This window comes from Acromyrmex echinatior, chromosome 1 (genome assembly GCF_024713525.1).
Source record: "Acromyrmex echinatior isolate Ae372 chromosome 1, ASM2471352v2, whole genome shotgun sequence".
Classification (NCBI taxonomy): Eukaryota; Metazoa; Arthropoda; class Insecta; order Hymenoptera; family Formicidae; genus Acromyrmex; species Acromyrmex echinatior.
This window is the reverse complement of record NC_141852.1, coordinates 7,499,003-7,520,119: the sequence shown is the minus strand read 5'-3', so window position 1 is coordinate 7,520,119 and position 21,117 is coordinate 7,499,003. Positions and strand designations below refer to the sequence as shown.

Sequence of the window (21,117 nt, the reverse complement as noted above, 5' to 3'; positions counted from 1 at the left end):
TTGTATTATATATTGTACAAGCAAATATAATTAAAAAGATAAAAATAAGTAAAATAATAATGATATAACGCCTAGTTCAAATAACTGCAACAACATAGTGGTATATGATGTCAAATTGGATGTCAAATTGGGTGCGTTCAAGTTGACAAATCGGCTAGTCTCTCGCTGAGCAAATGATCATGACTGGTTGTTGTACTTACATCCAATCAAATTCAACCGCTTGAATTGAGCAAGGATGCAATTCCGTAACTGTCTTGACACGCCTATCGACAGTTGTCGGTGCGCAGATATTTTATATGGTGAAAAAGCTGCGCAACAAAACCGATAACTGTCGGTAGGAATGTAAAACAATTACAGAATATAGCCCAAGTTAGTAGAGAGAAACCTGAGAGGCCATCCCGGATTTTTCATGTGATGCATCATTTATAATACACGGAGCAAGAAGAAAAAAAATTAACCAATCGCAGTCAAATGTGGGAAGAATAATCGATATTATGATTGGTCAATTTCTTAGTCTTACTTATTACTCTGACTGTGTTTGCTTTGATGCTCACAACGCTTAAAATGTCGTTTCAGCCTTGTTGTTTATTAAACAAAGACAATTTGGTGCTTACAAGCGCTGTAAGCGCCTAAACGAACGCAGCTTCCGTACCCAGCAAATGAGGATTGAAATGGATTAAAATGGATTCAGATTTTCAGAAATACGGTTTCATAAATTAAAACGAATCCTTTTGAATCTTGAATGCATTTTTATTCATTTATAGGAATTGCATATTTCTATGCCTTTCAATCTAAAAATAATATTAGCATTTTCTGTGCATCGTGAATATTACTCAATTTAAAATTGTGAATAGGAAATGCAATTTTTCAATTAATTGAATCTAAAATATCAGCCATTTCTATACATCGTGAATACTGCTCAATTCAAAATTCTGAATGCAGTTTTTTCCAATCTAATTGAATAAAAAAAAGTTTTTCTTTTAAAATGGACCATAAATGCTACTTAAATTATTTAAAAATTATAAGTAGGAAATTTTTCGTTTTAATCTAAGTTCAAAAAAGTAACGTAAAAATAATTGAGCTATATTCTTTTGTTTCTCTTTGATTAGAAGTAAAATGAATGATCGATGTGGACACACGCAAGCCAAGTGGAACACAGCCCGAATATTACATCACATCGCTGATCACATCGGCCAAGCGAGATTAAATTATCCGACACTTACTTGGCTGCATTTAGCAGAAAAAACAGTTTTGCAACTGTTATAAAATTCTTGAATACGATTGGTTTATACACTTAGATTCAATAAGGAACTAAGGGCAAAACCAATATTCAAAAATTTTATAATAGCTGCAAAGCTGCTTTCTCTGCTGAACGCAGTCAATGTTGTCTCATAGTAATGTAAATTGATTATATTTTATTATATTTGTTAAATAATGATATTTTTATTATATGTATATAATTTCATGCACTGGTTTAGCTGGTTGTACTTGAAGTAGGGAATGAATAACACATTTATTAGTTAAAAAGATAGTGTTACGGATAATGTAGAAGATTCATAATCCAGAGATCTTCGGATTCGAATCCCAACTAAGGTGCGTTTTTTAATACCAATTTTAAGTAGTTAATTTCAGATATAATTTTTATAAATGTCTAAGGAATCAAATTTGTAACACTTAAATATTCTTTTTTTTTTCGAATATAAAACTAGTGTCAGCTCAGATCCAATCCATTTTCATGGATTTAAAGTACGCATTAAAGAAATTTTAATCCATTTTAATCCATTCTCGTTTACTGAGTACTATTCACAAGTTAAAAGTTACAGAATGGGCCTAACAGACTTACTTTTCGTCTTTCCACCATGGCGTAAAATGCTCATGTAGTGATTTTCTCTGCTGGACGCAGCTTGGTGATGCTAATTGCATCTAACGTCTTTATCAATATAATGAGCACATGGAAGTTAATACAGCGACGGTGTTACGATTTGCTTTCGTATAAATATTCATTGCTTGTGATATTGGTGGCGTTTACTTGCATATTCATCGGCATAGTACATTTTGGAGAGGTTAGAATAACCTTTATTTTCTTTATGCATATCATATAAATACATCCAGATAACAACAGAAGTTTATACTTTAAATATACTTTAAATAATTTAATCTTTTAACTGAAATGTTTTATTCAACATGTATATATTACATATATACATGAAAAATAAAATATTTTATATATTGAAATATCTGATAAAACAAATTAATATTTTATTACATAGGTATGGTTAATATGGAGCAAGGAAAAATACGAAGCAGTTTTTCATTCCTTCAACGATAATATCCTGGGAAAATCTTTCCAAAACAAATTGTGTCAACATGTTCCTATAGATGTAGTATATACTTGGGTAAATGGATCTGATCCAATGTTTTTAGAAAGCCTTCAGAAGCATGTTTCCATTGTGGATCTTAGTGCCGTAACTTCGAGATTCAGTGATAAAGACGAGTTGCGTTATTCGTTACGATCGTTGGAAATGTATGCACCCTGGGTGAGACATATTTACATCGTTACCAACGGGCAAATACCAAGTTGGCTCGATATGGATAATCCTCGGATAACTCTAGTCACTCATGAAGATATTTTTCTGAATAAAAGCGATTTACCAACTTTTTCTAGTCCTGCTATTGAAAGTCATATTCATAGGTGCTTGGAAATGTGAGATACATTACATCGGTAGCCCATTGGCAAAAGTTGTTATCTCCATTTTTTTGAAGCAAGAGCAATAAACTTTTACAAAATTTTTCTCATTGAAGCTATTAGTAAGATTTTCTTTTTGAAAAATGAAGAAAAAATAATTATTTTTAATTAACAAAACGTGTATAACGTGTATACAATCTAAGAAATATAATTTCTATACAATTTCTATTTATTAAAATAGAATACATTTAACTGATTTTAGCAGCTGAAAATTTTAGTCGATTGTGAAATAAAATGTCTATGATTTTTATTAAATATAATGGATGGATATAACTGCATTTGCAATATAAATTTAAAGAGATTTAACTTTTGTTGCACTTATCTCCATACAATAGGGATAATTTAACTTTTTTTTTTTAATTAGCTTCAATTCACTTTATAAGGTTTGTAACTGTTTCAGCACATTTTTTAAACATTCAATTTGTAATAAAAAAGGAATTTCAAAATCTGATCCAGGGATTTCAAAATCTAATTTTTTTATATTTTTGGATATAGCTGCTTTTGCTATTGGTTACTCACATGTAACAACTGCACATATAGACATGCAACATTTATTTTACTTCTTCCAGGATACCTGGAGTCTCTGATAAATTTTTATATTTTAACGACGATGTCATGTTAGGTGCCGAAATCTGGCCAGAGGACTTTGTAACTCAAGCGGGTGGACAAAAAATATACCTGGCATGGTGGGTTCCTGATTGCTCTGAAATCTGTCCATGGGCATGGGTCGGTGACGGATCATGTGACTACGCTTGTAATACGACATTATGCGAATTTGATGGTGACTAAATTATTCCTTTATAATGATGATACACATGAATACATTTTTAATGAATTGTTTGAACATTGTCTATTCCGATGAATTGCATAGGCGGAGACTGTCAAATGACTGATGTACCTATAGATAGCGAAATAATGGAAGAGGAAGATGATTATCCTTACAAGTATCTGCAAGATTCTCATGAAAATAATAATGAGTTGAAACTATTAAGTATATTACGCAAAAAAAACGTTTATTCATCACGAAAAGATGCACACAAAGTATCCGAAACGCAAACATTGCATTCATATAATTTTAATATTTCTTCTGAGCCGATCTATAAGTTTCACGATCTTGGAAATAGTAGTTCTAGGGAATTACAAGTACGAAGTATGAAATTTAATGATGAAAAGAATTATAAACTTACGAGAGATTTTAAGCCTGTATATTCCAAATTTTTACATGCAAACACTTCGAACAAAACTGCATATCATATTAAACGATTAAAACATTATCGTAATATCATGAATGTGGCACAGTCCAATAATTCAATTAAATTCGACAAATTTGCATATCCTAATCAATGGAAACGTAATGCACGAGGACTGGACACTTATGCAGAGTCTTTGTTATATGTTAATAAGATATATAATGCCGCTTATGGCTTTGAACGAAGGAGAGTACCAGCACACATGCCACACTTAATAGATAAATGGATCGTAAATAATATGCAAGAGAAATTTGAGTCAGAATTTAAGAAAACATCTAGTCATAAAGTGAGAGATTCCGAAGACATGCAATTTGCATTTTCTTATTTTTACTTTTTATATAGTGAAAAACGAAAGATATCCGTCGGGGAGATGTTCGACATGTTTGACACTGATAAATCACGGTAAGAACGTGTTAGCAATGATTATCAAATTGATATTGATTAGAATTATACAAAGCGGGCTATTTTAATATCCCACCTCTAAAATTTTTTATCTTTGATTTTAGAAAAAAATGTTTTAGACAAAAATGAAACGGTTTCGAGAGAAACATATTTCATGTTGTTTTTCTTGAGGGAAACGTCAAAAAAATATGAAGGTCACTTAAACTTTTTTAAATGGAATTATATGATTTTTTTTTATATTGTAAAGTGATCTCTCTAATTATTCTGCTACATCTCTAACTACATAAAAGTATTTAGTACGTTTTTCATCAGCATGAACATGTTCTACTTTTGTCTAAAACATTTTTTTCTAAAATCAAAAACTGAAGTCTGGGAGCGAAATATTAAAATAGTGGGCCACTTTATATAAATCTTTTCGGTAGTTTGTATATACATACACACGCATACGCGCGCGCGCACAAATCAATCGATGTTTTTAGAACTTGGTCGGACAGAGAAATAAGGACGCTTTTGTCGAGATTATATCCACTACCACTCGATTATAATTTAGTTATAGAATTCGAAAGTGAGATAATAAATTGTTCACATCGCATGAATCTATCAAAAATTGTTGAGGTTCCACCAGGAGAAAGATACCTAGATTCTACTCTCGTAAGTATGAATTACACTCTTCATTTAGAGAACTTAATATTTGATATAATAACGATTAAAACATTGTAATCCTTTGTTTTTATTATTCACAGCCGATAGTTTCTAAAGAATTGATATTGAACTGTGAAACAGTTTTTAGAAAGATTCAATCAAAATTCGGCAAAAGTAGCCGGTATCCGCATGAAATAATAAAAACCGGCAAAAATGAAATTTTCGAGATGTTGACCAGCAATGTTTCCTTAACGGTACAATTGCTCGATGAAATTCGGAGGGATCCCAAGTACGTGTCTCTCTCACATCCATACTATATATCAGGCCTGTATAAAATGACTCGTGTCATGAGTCAAAACGCTTCTATCTCTTTGATGTGCTGTCTCGGTAGAGCGTTATTAACAAAAGCTAGATTAGCACTTCGTCTGAATTCAGATCTGTCTACAAACGTCATTACAGTATGCAACGTTGCAGCAATATTACTATAGCAACATTACACTTTTATACTGTATGAGAATATTCATATTTTCTATAATAAGAAACAAGGAAATTTGAAGAAGATTGGTATAGCATCATTATGGGTGTCGCGGACAGAGGCAAAATAAAAAAACAGTTACTGATTACAGATAGGCCTCTTTCACCGACTTCTGATTAAATTAATCGACGATCAACTCGCAGAAGTGCCAACAGCAGTTTAATGTATCCAGACTTATCAGAACTCTCTTCCTTTTCTAAGACAAAAAAAATCAAATTTGGGGAAATGTAAAAAAATTGCTCATATATAATTATATATAAAATTATAATTACGTATGAGTAATTTTTTTTACATTTCTCCAAATTTGATTTTTTCTAAAACAAACAATGCGAAAATTATCTCTAATTATTTTTGGTGTTTTCTCATTATTATTGTTAACAATTATTATAGGCAATGGAAATCCAATGCCTATAAAAAATTGTTCTTAGTTGCCTGTTCCACATTTTTTGTTCCATGAACGTTTGTAGTGGTAAGTTTGTTTCAGTATAATTCATACAGTGTGAACCAAAAGTCTAGATAAAAAGGCGTTGTCAAGGTCAGGCCAAATGTTTTGGAAAGCTCTTGACTCAACTACAAGAATATGTAATGAAAAAGGGGAGGTTCCATTTAAAAAAATTCACGTTGACCTTGATATGACCTTGACAACGCTATTCTAGGTCAAATAACTACTATCATTGAATGCGTCTTTTTAAGCCTTACAACTTTTGTAAGCAACATTTTTTCTAAAATGCATCGTTTATGAGATATTTGAATGTATCCAGACTTTTGGCACACCCTGTATATCGAATTTATATCCCGAAGCTCTGATCGAATGGCTCATTATTCCCTGTTCCCTATTATCTGTACTTTTCATTGTTTTCACTTTTACTTTACCGAGACAGCACGGCGGAGAGGTGGAAACATTTCAATTCACGAACCGAGTTTTGGATAGGCCTGCTATATATTATAATATATCTTTCTTTTTTTCTATTTCTCTTAAATACTTTTAAATAGGAACAATTCACATATATAGGAACGATTTATATAATATGTATTAATTCTTTCAGGAAGTTTATCTGTTTGAACGATGACATGGACCCTATTAGACGTTCTGAGAACGAAATCGTTCGCGCTTTGTTAAACGATTTTTATCGTTCGCTATATCCGCTACGAAGTACTTTCGAATTACCGTCGCAATATCGAAATCGTTTCTCCCATCTACACAAACTTCTTGAATGGAGAACAAGTCGTGCTAAAGCTAGAAACTTATTACTGTGCCTTCTAGCGTTGCTCCTTATGCTTACGTTCTATCACGTACTCTATCATCATATGCGCAGATTGTGCAGAACTCGAGAATTGTCTACGTTTCTTGTGTGAAGAATCAATATTAATTCTAAATTAATGTGTATAGATTTATACAATGAAACTAATAATGTTAATCATCAATATAATACGTAATGTTGATTTATATATAAGTAATTTATGAATTAAATAAGTTTAAGAACATTCGTCTATATTCGGAAGATCTGTCTGTTGAGAATTTTTTGATTCAACATTTTCTAAAGCTAGATAACGATATTTCTGTGCTACAATAAATGCTTTTTATAATCATAAAAGATTCAATTTTATATATATGTATGTATATAAGAACGTTTAACTAAAGGTATGCGATAATTCACATCTCTAGATCAAAGATAATCTTGCCAGTTACGTTTCGTAATTGTGTTCTTCGCATTCATTGTTACGAAAGAACGAGACGTTATCATGACTTTGATATCGATCGTTCATGTAAAGATGGACAGTTCGTGTGTCGAATATTTCGCGGTCCGACCATACCCTCTTGCAGTCTCGCGCACTCGAGCATCCATGCCGTTACGTTTGCAACTCGCTCGGCTGACAAACGTAGTCCTATACCTATATTTCAATTTTAGATTCTAATGGATAAGTAACAAATTAGTGGACGATTATTAACTGTTTGAGTCACACAAGTATGATCACGCTGCTCACTTTTTCCATATTTTTATTAAAAAAGTTTTATCAGCATGGCAAGTTTATATAATGATAATATGTTCATTGTCAGCTTCTAATTCTAAAAATCTATGGGCGGTATTCATAGTTGATTCTTATATTCAAAATCATTTATTAACTAGTCTCAAAATGTCACAAATCAATCAGAAGGCCGTATTATGTCTTTACTTAAGATGGCCTTGTAATAAAAATGGATTATGAACATCAACCAAAGTTTTTTTTTTCAATTTATTAAGGGGGGAAACCACAGTAAAAGTTTGAAAAAATCGAAAAAATTTTTTTTCGCTTATAAGATGCTTTAGGGTCTTAAGAATAACATACCAAAAGATGGAGTGCCGCAAAAATTTCGGAATACCCAAATTTTCCATTCTGCGGCAACGCCTCTCAGGTATGCTCCGAGCGCCTTTTATGATTCCGGCGCGCGCTGTAATTTATGAATACGGGAGCAGATATAATGGCAGTCGATGGAGAAGGAACTTCCCTCCGAAAAGTCTATAGTACTTAAGAATGCCTATAAGTATCACCATATGTAATATACATTCAAAGAACACATGTGTAACGTTAGTAAACCGAATGTCAATTGTTGAAACGGACGCTTTTTCGCTTCGCTTCGCCTCGTGTATACGTTCCATAATATTCGAATAATAATGATAATAAGCAGTGATTATTGAAAACTATGAGTGAGAGAAAGAGTTATCGTGAAAAGAAAGGTGCAAAAGGTTATAATTCGTACGAAAAAAGACCGACAAAGAAAAACAAGCGACCGTTGAATCGCTATGAAATAGAAAAGTCGGAGGATTTAGACGTCAGCGCATCGGCAAAGAAATTGAAAGGGCGAGATGTTACCGACATTGAATGGGATCCTATGTTTGGCTATAATATCGTAAATTTTGTAGCAGTTTTTGCCGCCATTTCCAATATCGTCGTGTGTAAAGTGTGTCACTCTGAAGTGAGTTTCACAGAAAGTAGTAAACGAGGATTAGGATTTAAAATTGTTGTATCCTGTAAGAAATGTGACAGAAATACCGAATTGCCCATATATCAAGAATGCCTACGAAATTAATCGCAGAATTATTCTTGCCATGCGATTGCTTGGTGTTGGTTTGCAAGGCATACGAAAATTTTGTGCATTTATGGAACTGCCCCGCCCGGTCTATCAATCGGTTTATGACAGGATCATTGAAAATATTTCTAATGCAACAAAAATCGTTTCCGAGGGGAGTCTGTCAAATGCAGCGAAAGGAGAAAAAAGACTTTCTGTCGAGAATGGAGAAAAAAACGGAATCACGGTGTCGCGCGATGGATCATGGCGAAAACGCGGCTTTTCATCTCTGTATGGTTTCGTTTCACTTATCGGTTGGCACACTGGTAAAATTATTGATGCTTAGTGAAATCAAAATACTGCAAATCATGCGAATTCTGGGCGAAAAAAGAACACACCGTCGAATACAGGGAATGGACAGAAAATCATGTGGACAATTGCGAAGCAAATCACGAGGGATCGGCTGGAAAAATGGAGGTGGATGCAGTCATTGAAATGTTCCAGCGCTCTGAAGCATTGCATGATGTGCAGTATGTAAGTTATGTAGGCGATGGAGATTCGAAAACCTTCAAAGGTGTCACAGATGCTAAACCGTACGAAAACGTGACGATAACTAAAAAGGAATGCGTAGATCACGTACAAAAACGCATGGGCATCCACCTCCGTAATTTGAAGAAACGCACAAAAGGCTTGGGAGGAAAAGGGAAATTGACAGGCAAACTGATCGACGAACTGTCAATATATTTCGGGTTAGCTATTCGTAGAAATTGCGAATCAGTCGAAAAAATGAAGACAGCTATATGGGCCATTACTTCACAAAATATCTACGGATAACCATCCCCAACACGACGATTGCCCGACTGGAGAAAATTCATGGTGCTCGTGGCAAAGGGCGAAATCTTCTAACACTTTGGCTACCTATACGCACAAATCACCAATGTCTGATATAGTTTATGAAGCAATTAAGCCAGTTTACGAACAACTCACTACGGATGATCTTCTCACTCGCTGCATCGGGGGTTTCACTCAAAACAGCAATGAGAGCTTCAATTCGACAGTGTGGGCGATGGCTCCGAAAACTATGAATTCCGACAAAATAATCATCGACATTGCTACGAACATCGCTTCGTGTGTTTTTAATGACGGATTAATATCAATTTTACATATAATCCAGGTCATGGGCATGAAAATTGGCCCAAAAAGTCACTATGTATGGACTTGGATGAGAAACGCATACAGAAAGCGGAACGATCTTTGAGTGGCGCAAAACAGGCCCGCATCGATCTGAAAACAATTCGAAAGGCCAAACAAGAGCAGGAGATAGATGAAGAAGGCCAATTGTATGGCGCAGGCATCGCAGATTAGAGGTATATAAAAATATTATATGATTTTACAGTACTTAAAACTTTAAACGCGTTTTTCTCGAAACCACTTTTTTTTAAACTGGGCGGACACATAACTCGAATAAATCTTTACCGATCGGTTTCAAATTTTGACAGTATATTCAGAATACCTTTCTCTATGGAAGTGCGTAGGATTTTTTTTTATATTACATGGTTTTTTTTTTATCAATTTTATGACGTTTTTTTTTGTTAAATTTGCAAGTTTTCCTTAAAACGTACACTATTTTGCGAAAAATTACTATATCGAAAAAATCCTACGTACTTCCATAGCTATTGATATATAGAACCTAAAAAACTGTCATTTTTTGTTCCAGGTCAAAAATTAAGGACTCTAGATGTCCGCCCATGGTCCCTCCTTCAAAAATAGGCGCCATCGGACAAGTGCGGCACAGCCGCCATTTTGTACCAAAAATGTATGAAAAAATTCTTATTTGTACTTCATTCATAATATTATAATGCTTTTACAAATTTTTGATTGATCATTTCATTGAGCCAAAAAAATTCCCGAAAATATACTTACTTTTTCGTGCTCTACTGTGGTTTCCCCCCTTAAAAATGAATAGAAGTATAGTAAAAATTTTATATTTAAATATCTACATTTTTTTACGTGTAACAAGAGGCATAAACGTATCATATTTTTCGTACAGATTTTTATAATCACTCAAACAGCTAATTGTAAAATATAAGAGGATTAGTTACCTGGCACATTCGGAAAGCAAGTAATTTTCGCATCCTTTACTCCAGAAGATAAACTTCTATCACTATTGGCGTCTTTTACTCCACAGAATTTTTTACTGATCATATCATTAATATCTGTGCTATCTTTACCAATCGAACTATCATCTTTTTGATTAGTCAAAGATTTATCTCCCTTTTCTTCATAATTAGTAGTAGTTTCTCCTTCGAATGAACTATTCTCTATCAACTCTGTTGACAGATCAGCTGCAAAATGTGGAATTTAAATAAGTAAGTTCAACTAGCATGAGCTAAAAAAAAATAAAGCTTCGTTCAGACTAAGGTATTCATAATCGATTCTTATTTTAAGGTCATTTAAGTAATGTCTCAAGATGCTAATGCGGTTCTTTGATTAATTCATGACATCTTAAGACTGTACTTAAGACAGTCTTAAATACAAGAATCGACTATAAATATTTAAGAAACATTAATATTATAATAAATAACAAAAATGTAGAAAATGAATTACGGATGATAAAATTTCAATGACTATCATTTTTATTACTTAATATGTATTCGATAATGTATTTGACAACAGTATTGATTACTTTTGTTATCACATTTTTAAAATGTTAATGTAAATTTTACATTAAAATAACAATAACGATTTATTAATTTTTTTCTGCTTATATAATATTAGGTAAGAGATCTTAAAAAAAAAATTTCAGATTCGATCCAGTTTAAAAATATGTTTTACTATAATAAATAAACTGAACTGTGATAATAAAGATTATGTGAAAAATAGAGGGACAATGATATTAATAAAATATGCGAGATTTTATAATACAGACATATCTTTGTGAAGTTTTCTTTAAATTATACGATAGCATATTTTATTTATTCTATGAAAAAGATAATAATTTAAAAGAACTATACAGAATAACATTTCAACAACTAAATATGTAGCTCTATATCACAAATCATGTAAACAAAAGTTATATGTGCGTTCATATATTGACAGCAATCGTCAATATTCTAATCTTAATTTCTAATTTTTAATGTCTTAATATCAAAAATATTTCGTAAAGAATGTCATCGATGTCACTTTACATTTTAGAATTGTTCTTAATACTTGTTCTTAATACTCGATGACATTATGTAAGATAATATTGTATATCCAATAAAATATTACTGATAAATATTCTTTTTCGAATTTAAAATTGAATTTTGTTGGATGTATTGTTTACAACTTGATAAAAATACTTTCTAAAATTTTTCCCATAATTTTTCAGAATTTCTACATATATTTGAGAATTTTTCAATTTCTTTATAATTTTATAACTTTTGAAAAAATTTCTCAGATATTTTATCTAAATTAGAACATTTTTTTAAAATGCTGTGAAAGTTTTCATCTTTTCTATAATTTTCCATACATATATATACATTCTGAGTCTTTATAAATTTAAAATCTTAACAATTAAATTTTTAAAAATAGAATTTTTTATCAGGGATATTTCCGACAATGTTTCTTTCAATCTGGACGAAAATATAAGAATATATATAAGAATTAATGTAGTCGAATAACATACTTTTCGATAGATCAACCTCATCTTTGAATATCAGTTCCGAATCTAAATTAATGTCCACATCGGTATCTTGGCTATTTACAGAGCATGTTGTATGATCAACGGAACTCTCTTTGCACATTGTACGTTCTGTTGTATCCTGGTCGAACGTGTTCTTCTCATTGCCATCGCATGCAAGTCCCGCTAAATATCTATTCATTTCGAACATTAAATAGATATTCATTAATAGCTATGTTTAATAAAAAAGCAGCTTTCTAATCATAAAATTTTTTTATATGATTGTCCTTTTAGATCCAGTCCTTTTAGATCCAAAGGAACTAAAAATATTAAAAAATTTTACAATAGTTACAAAGCTAATTTTTCTATTGAACGCAGCCATATATAGGAATCTGTAGGAATCAGAGAAATAACCGGTATTGTGTGTGTTATGCCGAGCTTACTCGTATATCTCCATAAACAAAGTGAGCGGGATCATCGCAGATCCTCCGTCTGGCTCATGACTAAACAATTGGCAAACCATGATCATTGTCTCGGTGAGATTGGCGCCGAGCAGACCCACCGCTATGGCAAGGAACTTCTTCACCTGGCAAGTATGATGGAATCTTCCGATCGCAAGTATCGTATCGAAATCCTTATGATCTAGGCAGAGGCAGTCCCAGCGACGCAAGATTGTCTCGATCGGAAGCGTCTTGTTGTAATCTGAAAAAGATTACCGTATCAATGAAATATATCTTATTGAGGATCGGTTTTTCATATTCGCGCCATACTTCCAAACTGCCGCAATAGCACCCTGAGGAAGCCCAAGGTCAAACCGGAAGCCGTGCTCGGTGGCGGGTACTCGAGTCGCGACTTAATCGGCGGCTCCTCGCCATCAGCTAGAGCGCGGAAGTACGAGCTGGACCACTTGAGCAGATCGTAAGGCTGCGTGCGTATCGCAGCCTTACAGAACTGCTTCAGGATTATCGGCAGTCTAGCTGGCACCGCGATCTCCTGCCCGAACGTCGGCTTCTCGACGAACGACATCCTCGCAACAACAATCGTCGTCCTCCACGGATCGGCTCGGTCGATTGTTGTGCATCTGAGTGATCCTCGTTGTCCGGGAAACCATCGTCGACGACGGCTTGACGCGCGAGCGCGCAGTGTGTGATTCATGTAAAAATGATTTTAAATTTTAATTAGCAGAATGGACTTACAATTAGCTCTTTTTCAAATATAAAAAAATGAAATTGTGCCATTTGATAGGTCTTATTCTATACACATATATAATTATTTTTTTAAATATGCTAAATTTACATCGTAATCGCACTATTTCTTTTTAAATTAATGTAGCAGTAAAATTTATTATATAAATAAAAAATATAACTAATTATAAGAAAAAGAATAATTATAGAATATGTTAATTTAATGACGAGAAAAGGTAAGTAATTATTTTCGACAATATCCATGAAGTGTCTTTAACTTTACAATATAAACACTGTTTTGAAATAATGATTTCTGATTCTGAATTATATGCATTCGTTTAATCAATTATATTCTATAATAGCTTTTTCGCTACCAAACACGGAAATTAAATTAAATTAATTAAATATAATCCATTAAGAGATGTTACTTAATCAGATAACGTCCGCACACACACATCATTTGAAACTTAAGATTTACTCTTTTAATAAAATATTCTAAACCAGACGATAAAAGAACTTTTATCTTTTCTATATAATTGGTAGTTCTATCCTATACTTTTTACATTATTTACGTATGTATGTATTACAAACTTGTTTACTAACTACCTATTTCACGTTTAAATGCAGCAAAATGCAGCGCCATGTTCAATTACGTATCCTCATATAAGAGGTCTGTTCTTTTTCCACTGAAGTTCTGAATAGGTCTGTTTTTTATTGCTGCATTTTCTGAACTAGTACAATGCTTTAATTCGTTGGGTCATAGTAGCGACCCGACTTATCGACGTTTATTTTTTACTCAAATACTATCAACTTTAGAAGACTGCAAGAGACAAAAATCTAGAAAAACTACAAGAGACAAAAATCATCTATTTTTTTCTCATAGAATTTTAAGAATTTTGTCAGAATTTTTTATTAACTTTAGTACTGCATTTTCTTATTTTTAAGTCGGGCCTCTATTATAACCCAACGAATTAATGCACTGCATTACATACAAGGCTTGTTCTTTTTAATTGAACTTTTGCACTAGTTCATTCTTTTCCCCTTTTTTTTGTCCTTTCTCTCCAGAAGGAAAGAAAAGGAAGAAAGATGAATTGGTTGTGAACAAAAGTTCAACGACCGAGATAGTATAGCTCCATTTAAACGCTTTCAGCGCTTTTCAGTACTTATGTCTATTCTTATTTTACGTCTAATAAACGATAAAGGCTGTGATAAAGGCTCCACTTGTTGCTACGAATGCTTCGAAGTATTTTTTGATTGGGCAATTGATAAAATTCTTTCTTCCTTTTTTGGTCAATCAAAAGTTTTGAAGCATTTGTAGCGTCAAATAGACCGCACCCAAAGACAGAATGATGATTACAAGCGCTTAAAGCGCGTGAGCATCCAAATCGACTGCAGCCTATTAAAGACCAACATTCTTAGGCCGGAATCAGACTATGCATTGAAAATTGATTAAAGATTAAAGATTGAAATTACACTAATGAGGACAAAGAAATTTTGGCTCCTTTTGTTCTGATAGGTCAAACTTCAATCTTTCAATCTTCAATCTTATTCTTCAATACGTAATCTGATTTCGGCCTTACGGAAGTTCGCGTCTTTGTGAATATTGACCCAGCAAACGAGAATGGATTAAAATGGATTGAAATTTTTTTCTATTGAAATTTCTTTCCGAATGCGTATTTTAAAAATAGCGAATAGGTTTTTTTAAATTTAATTGGATTCAATTGGATTCAATTAGATGCAATTGGATGCAATTGGATTAAAAAACTGCATTTCTTATTCAAAATTTTGAATTGAATAGTTATCACAATTGTGTGTTTTTACACAGAAAAAGTTAATATTATTTTTAGATTGAAAGGCATAGAGATATGCTCCATGCAATTCCTATAATAAATGAATAAAAATGCATTCAGAATTGAAAAGCATTCATTTTCGTGAATCAATATTTCTGAAAATCTGAATCCATTTCAATTCTTTTCAATCCATTTTCATTTGCTGGATTGTGCAACACTGATGCGCACTGAGTGCAATTGTGTTGTTCCACTGTGAAAACTGGTACAAAAAAACCTGCACTGAGTTCAACTTTTGCTCCACTATCTTTGAAGTCAGTGAAAACCATTGAAAATTGAAATTGAGGTTATGTCCGTGCTAAGATATGATATGTTGATATGATATTATATTATTACATAATCAATGTTTCTAATAATACCTATGCAATGACATTTTGACGTTTAAAACTCTTGAAGTATAAACATTTAATTTTAAAAAATGTTTTAAATAAATTAATGAATCAAAATATTGTAAAATAAGTAATTTAAGTTTGAACATAGTTATATGTATTTTTAAGGGTGTTATAAAATAGATGTCAATAAAATAGATGTTTAATGATATATTCCATTGAATCGCACACACTAAACTTACATTTTTACTGCACTAGTGCAGTTTTCATCTAAACCTAACTCGGTTAGGTACTAAACCTAACTCGGCGCTAGTGTTGCATCAGTTTTCCCAGTGGAAAACGCTATAACATAACATCATAAAAACGCGCGTTTTTGGCGCGCATCAACTAACATCCATGAAAATGTGTCTTTATGCGTGCAACGAAATCAAGGGAATTGAACGGAACGCACCTGTATACGCTCATGTGTTGCACTATTGCGCATGCGTAAAAGAATCCGGTATAACATGGCGGTTAATGGTGATGCCGTACACATGCGAAGTGTTTGATGTGATGTATTGAATCACTTTTGATGTGTCGATAACAACCGTGACTGACCAGCAAAGTGGTCATCAACTATATATATATATATATACAAGTGAATCGTACAATCCGTGCTTAACGTGAGCACTTAACGTAAGTATTACACGATCCGTGAAGATTTGAGAGGAGGACACACTCTAAACTGTGCGTGTAGACTGTGTGTGACAAGATGTCCAAGCCGGATGAGAACGCGGATACCGGTGATACCGGGGATAACTCGAATGGGTCCTCGGCAGAAACCACATCATCCAGGGGCGGCGATTTTGAAACGAAGCTCGAGACAGATCGTAGCAAGCGATTCGATTACTTGCTAAAACAGACTGAGATTTTCTCACACTTTATGACGAACAATCAGAAGGATAAAGCTGGTAGCCCTTTGAAAGTTAAAGCTGGTAGGCCCAGAAAACAGCCGGAGATTCCTAAATCAGACTCCGGCGATCATAGACATCGTAAAACCGAACAAGAGGAGGACGAAGAGTTGCTGGCAGAGAGTAATGCTAGTGTGGCGCCTACTACGCGCTTCGAATCATCCCCTCATTACATAAAATCCGGTGAGTTGCGTGACTATCAGATACGCGGCTTAAATTGGATGATATCGCTTTATGAGCACGGTATAAATGGTATTTTGGCTGACGAGATGGGTCTTGGTAAGACACTACAGACTATCTCCCTGCTGGGATACATGAAGCACTTTCGTAATATCCCTGGACCTCACATTGTTATTGTACCGAAATCAACGTTGGCCAATTGGATGAACGAGTTTAAGAAGTGGTGTCCTACACTCAGAGCTGTTTGCCTAATTGGAGATGCAGAGACTAGGAATACTTTTATAAGAGACGTGATGATGCCTGGAGAATGGGACGTGTGTGTGACATCTTATGAGATGGTCATTAAGGAGAAATCTGTATTCAAAAAGTTCAATTGGCGCTACATGGTGATAGATGAGGCTCACAGGATAAAAAATGAGAAGTCTAAATTATCAGAGATCCTCAGAGAATTTAAGACCACCAATCGACTTCTTTTGACAGGCACACCACTTCAAAATAATCTCCACGAGCTGTGGTCTCTGTTGAATTTCCTTCTACCAGATGTATTCAATAGTTCTGATGACTTTGACTCATGGTTTAATACAAATAGCTTTTTAGGTGATAATTCTTTAGTCGAGAGGTTACATGCAGTTCTGAGACCATTCCTTCTGAGAAGATTGAAGTCCGAGGTAGAAAAGGGACTTAAGCCTAAGAAAGAGATTAAGGTATACATCGGCTTGAGTAAAATGCAAAGAGAATGGTATACCAAAGTATTGATGAAGGACATAGATATAGTAAACGGTGCAGGAAAAATAGAGAAGATGAGACTGCAAAACATTCTGATGCAGTTACGGAAGTGCTGCAATCATCCATACTTATTTGATGGTGCAGAACCTGGACCGCCATACACTACTGACGAGCATCTCGTCTACAACTGTGGTAAAATGGTGATACTCGATAAATTATTGCCAAAATTGCAACAGCAAGAATCTCGAGTTTTGATTTTCAGTCAGATGACAAGAATGTTGGATATTCTAGAAGACTATTGCCATTGGAGGTGTTTCCAATACTGTCGACTTGATGGCAACACGGCTCATGAAGATCGACAGCGGCAGATAAACGAGTATAACGCGCCTGGTAGCGAAAAGTTTATTTTCATGCTGTCAACTCGTGCTGGTGGACTGGGTATTAACTTGGCTACCGCCGACGTGGTCATCATTTACGATTCTGATTGGAATCCACAGATGGACTTGCAGGCGATGGATCGTGCACATCGTATAGGTCAACAGAAGCAAGTTCGAGTTTTTAGGTTTATCACGGAGAACACGGTGGAGGAGAAGATCGTCGAGCGGGCCGAAGTGAAGTTGCGCTTGGATAAGCTCGTTATACAGCAGGGACGATTAGTCGATGCCAAACAAACGGCATTGAACAAGGATGAGATGTTAAATATGATCAGACACGGTGCTAACGAGGTATTTGCGTCCAAGGATAGCGCCATTACCGACGAGGATATTGATACGATATTACAGAAAGGCGAGGCGAAAACGGAGGAGATGAAACAGAAACTCGAGAGCCTCGGAGAGTCTTCGTTACGCAATTTTACCGTCGATGCACCGACAGACTCTGTATATCAATTTGAGGGTGAAGATTATCGTGAAAAACAGAAGATCCTTGGAATAGGCAACTGGATTGAGCCGCCCAAACGCGAACGTAAAGCCAATTATGCCGTCGACGCTTATTTCAGAGAAGCGTTGCGAGTGTCGGAGCCGAAGGCGCCGAAAGCACCAAGACCGCCGAAACAACCGATAGTGCAGGATTTTCAATTCTTCCCGCCACGACTTTTCGAACTATTGGATCAAGAGATTTATTATTTCAGACAAACAGTCGGCTACAAGGTTCCGAAGAATCCTGAACTTGGATCGGACGCCGCCCGAATTCAGAAGGAGGAACAGCGCAAAATTGACGACGCTCAGCCGCTCACCGACGAAGAAATTACCGAGAAGGAGAAGTTACTGCTTCAGGGCTTCACCAACTGGACCAAGCGGGACTTTAATCAGTTTATCAAGGCGAATGAAAAGTATGGTCGCGATGATATTGAGAATATTGCGAAGGAGGTTGAAGGAAAAACACCGGAGGAAGTTATGGAATATTCGGCCGTTTTCTGGGAACGTTGTCACGAACTGCAGGATATAGATCGCGTGATGGCGCAGATCGAGCGCGGTGAGGCCAAGATACAGAGACGAGCTGGCATCAAGAAAGCACTGGACGCGAAAATGGCTAGATATCGCGCGCCTTTTCACCAGCTCAGGATAGCCTATGGCACGAACAAGGGCAAAAATTATACCGAGGAGGAGGATCGATTTCTCGTTTGCATGCTACACAAACTCGGATTCGATAAGGAGAATGTGTACGAGGAACTTCGTGCCACGGTAAGATCTGCCCCGCAGTTCCGCTTTGACTGGTTTGTCAAATCGCGTACCGCTTTGGAGTTGCAGCGTCGCTGCAATACTCTGATAACCTTGATAGAACGTGAGAATCAGGAACTCGAGGAACGCGAGAGGCAGGAAAGGAGGAAGAAGGGCAGCAATATAGGAACAAAACCAACATCGAAGCGAAAGGAGAATCTGCCGGCGCCCCAAGACAAGCCTAGGAAAAAGAAGAAATAAACGACTGAGTATATATGCGGCGAGCCTCACTCTGGACTCTTTAGAACACTTATCACGATTTTTGTGCGTTAAATATGACTGAAATACGGACCACGGGTATTCACACAAGGCGCTTTTTTCTATATTTAAAAATTACATCAATTTTTTTATTCATTTTCACTACAGACATACTCCATGTGTGACTCCAGACTTACTATTTTATATTCCATTGTAAACGAAATGTATTCTTAGGTAACGACTGCCAAGTTCATCAGGCCTCATCAAATTGTAGCGATACAAACTACTTTTTATCATTTTATCAATAATTGATCTCTGAAAATCGTGTTACAAAACTAAATAAATTTTGTCGATGCTATGGAATTGTCGATAATTACGCCGCAATACTTCCCGATGGACTTAGGCAGAACTTTACATTGCAAATGGTTTTCATGTGCTCACGGATGTCTGAAGAGATGAAAGATAGAGCGACAGAGAGAGAGAGAAAGAAACGTAAAAAAAATACACTATTTATTTCTCTGGATCTATCAAAACTGTAAGTTATTAGGTGTTGGAATTAATTCGTAGCGTTTTTTAATGAAAGAATGTTATTTATTTCACATGAGCATTAAAAAATACATTAATGAAAGTACTTCCCATCACTTGTAAAACGCTACGAATTAATTCCAACACCTAATATTATTGAAAATTCTTTTCCTTTGTTGCTCCAATAATTTTTAAAATTTATCCTGTATTTATATGTTGATTGAATTAAGATATTCATACAATTTATATTAATTAAAATCCTGTGTCTCATTGATATATTGCACAGGATAATTTAATTTTAATCGTAACAGGCAAATATTTCAAAAATATGCAATTTTACTAAAAAGCATTACAGAAGAAAAATTATATATATATATATATATATATATATATATATATATATATATATATATATATATAATGTTATATTTCAATACTTATGAGATTTATTAATCGTTGCTATTTGATTACTTTCCACAATTGTCTGAAAAGAAATACAATTTTTATATGTTTAAGTTTTATACTGTCAAATACTGATCAATACTTATCGAATTGTATAGTATAGAGAAGGACATCTCCCTCTATATCAGACAACTTTTATTTGAAATGTTTTTTGGTAAAATTATATATTTTTAAAATATTTGCCTGTTAAGATTAAAATGAATCATTGCTGTTTATATCATAAAAAAATTCTTTTTTTATGATATAATCTTTAAAAAAAATAGTGGTATAATGTATGATGATATATAAGTTGATCGATTTGAGCTAAACATTACTCCATAATATTTTTCATCGTATTCTCAATTTCAAATGCAATCATGGATTATTTTCAATGAGAAAAATTGGTGTTCCATTCGGAAATTGCAGCTTTTCAATACACGTCGGATCCCATAGCGTTTCTAATAAAAATGTAAACACTTAGATAGTTTTATATTTAAGTTTACATACACAGTACATGTCAAATAAGAATTTGCAAAAAAATTATTTAGAATATTGATAATAAATAAATCTTACTTACGGATGAAGGATGTTTTATTTCAACTGTACATGTATATATGTATATATAACTATATATATGTATATGTGGGTGTATGTGTATATATACACATGTATATATATATATATATATATATATATATATATATGTATATATATAATGTTATACTCTGATATTT

At 34.1% G+C, this 21,117-nt stretch overlaps 3 protein-coding genes and 1 pseudogene across 7 annotated transcripts; 3 read left to right on the top strand and 1 right to left on the bottom strand.

Moving 5' to 3' along the window:
- Positions 1-83: 83 nt before the first annotated feature.
- Positions 84-7,170, top strand: Gnptab (N-acetylglucosamine-1-phosphate transferase subunits alpha and beta). 4 transcript variants are annotated; one of them, XM_087408771.1, is made up of 9 exons: positions 84-1,399; positions 1,479-1,593; positions 1,904-2,063; positions 2,271-2,704; positions 3,316-3,527; positions 3,618-4,398; positions 4,878-5,049; positions 5,142-5,329; positions 6,622-7,170. In XM_087408771.1, the coding sequence occupies exons 3-9, from the start codon at positions 1,911-1,913 to the stop codon at positions 6,929-6,931; spliced, it is 2,250 nt and encodes a 749-aa protein (XP_087264897.1). In that variant the 5' UTR covers positions 84-1,399; positions 1,479-1,593; positions 1,904-1,910; the 3' UTR covers positions 6,932-7,170. The 4 variants fall into 4 exon arrangements, with proteins under 4 accessions (XP_087264897.1, XP_011060691.2, XP_011060692.2 ...); XM_011062389.2 differs by having other exon boundaries at positions 1,824-2,063; XM_011062390.2 differs by lacking the exons at positions 84-1,399; positions 1,479-1,593 and having other exon boundaries at positions 1,634-2,063.
- Positions 6,531-13,395, bottom strand: LOC105149758 (ropporin-1-like protein). 2 transcript variants are annotated; one of them, XM_011062392.2, is made up of 5 exons: positions 13,056-13,393; positions 12,729-12,987; positions 12,292-12,479; positions 10,727-10,969; positions 6,531-7,468 (listed from the first exon to the last, which is right to left on the bottom strand). In XM_011062392.2, exons 1-5 carry the CDS (start codon positions 13,309-13,311, stop codon positions 7,317-7,319), a joined length of 1,098 nt encoding a protein of 365 aa, XP_011060694.2. In that variant the 5' UTR covers positions 13,312-13,393; the 3' UTR covers positions 6,531-7,316. The 2 variants fall into 2 exon arrangements, with proteins under 2 accessions (XP_011060694.2, XP_087265030.1); XM_087408904.1 differs by lacking the exon at positions 6,531-7,468 and adding an exon at positions 10,251-10,575 and having other exon boundaries at positions 13,056-13,395.
- On the top strand, positions 8,078-10,495 carry LOC147910914 (uncharacterized; annotated as a pseudogene).
- Positions 13,396-14,844: 1,449 nt separating the features above from the next.
- Positions 14,845-19,950, top strand: Iswi (nucleosome-remodeling ATPase imitation SWI). The gene has a single exon (XM_011062387.2). The coding sequence runs from the start codon at positions 16,397-16,399 to the stop codon at positions 19,418-19,420; it is 3,024 nt and encodes a 1,007-aa protein (XP_011060689.1). The 5' UTR covers positions 14,845-16,396; the 3' UTR covers positions 19,421-19,950.
- Positions 19,951-21,117: the final 1,167 nt, after the last annotated feature.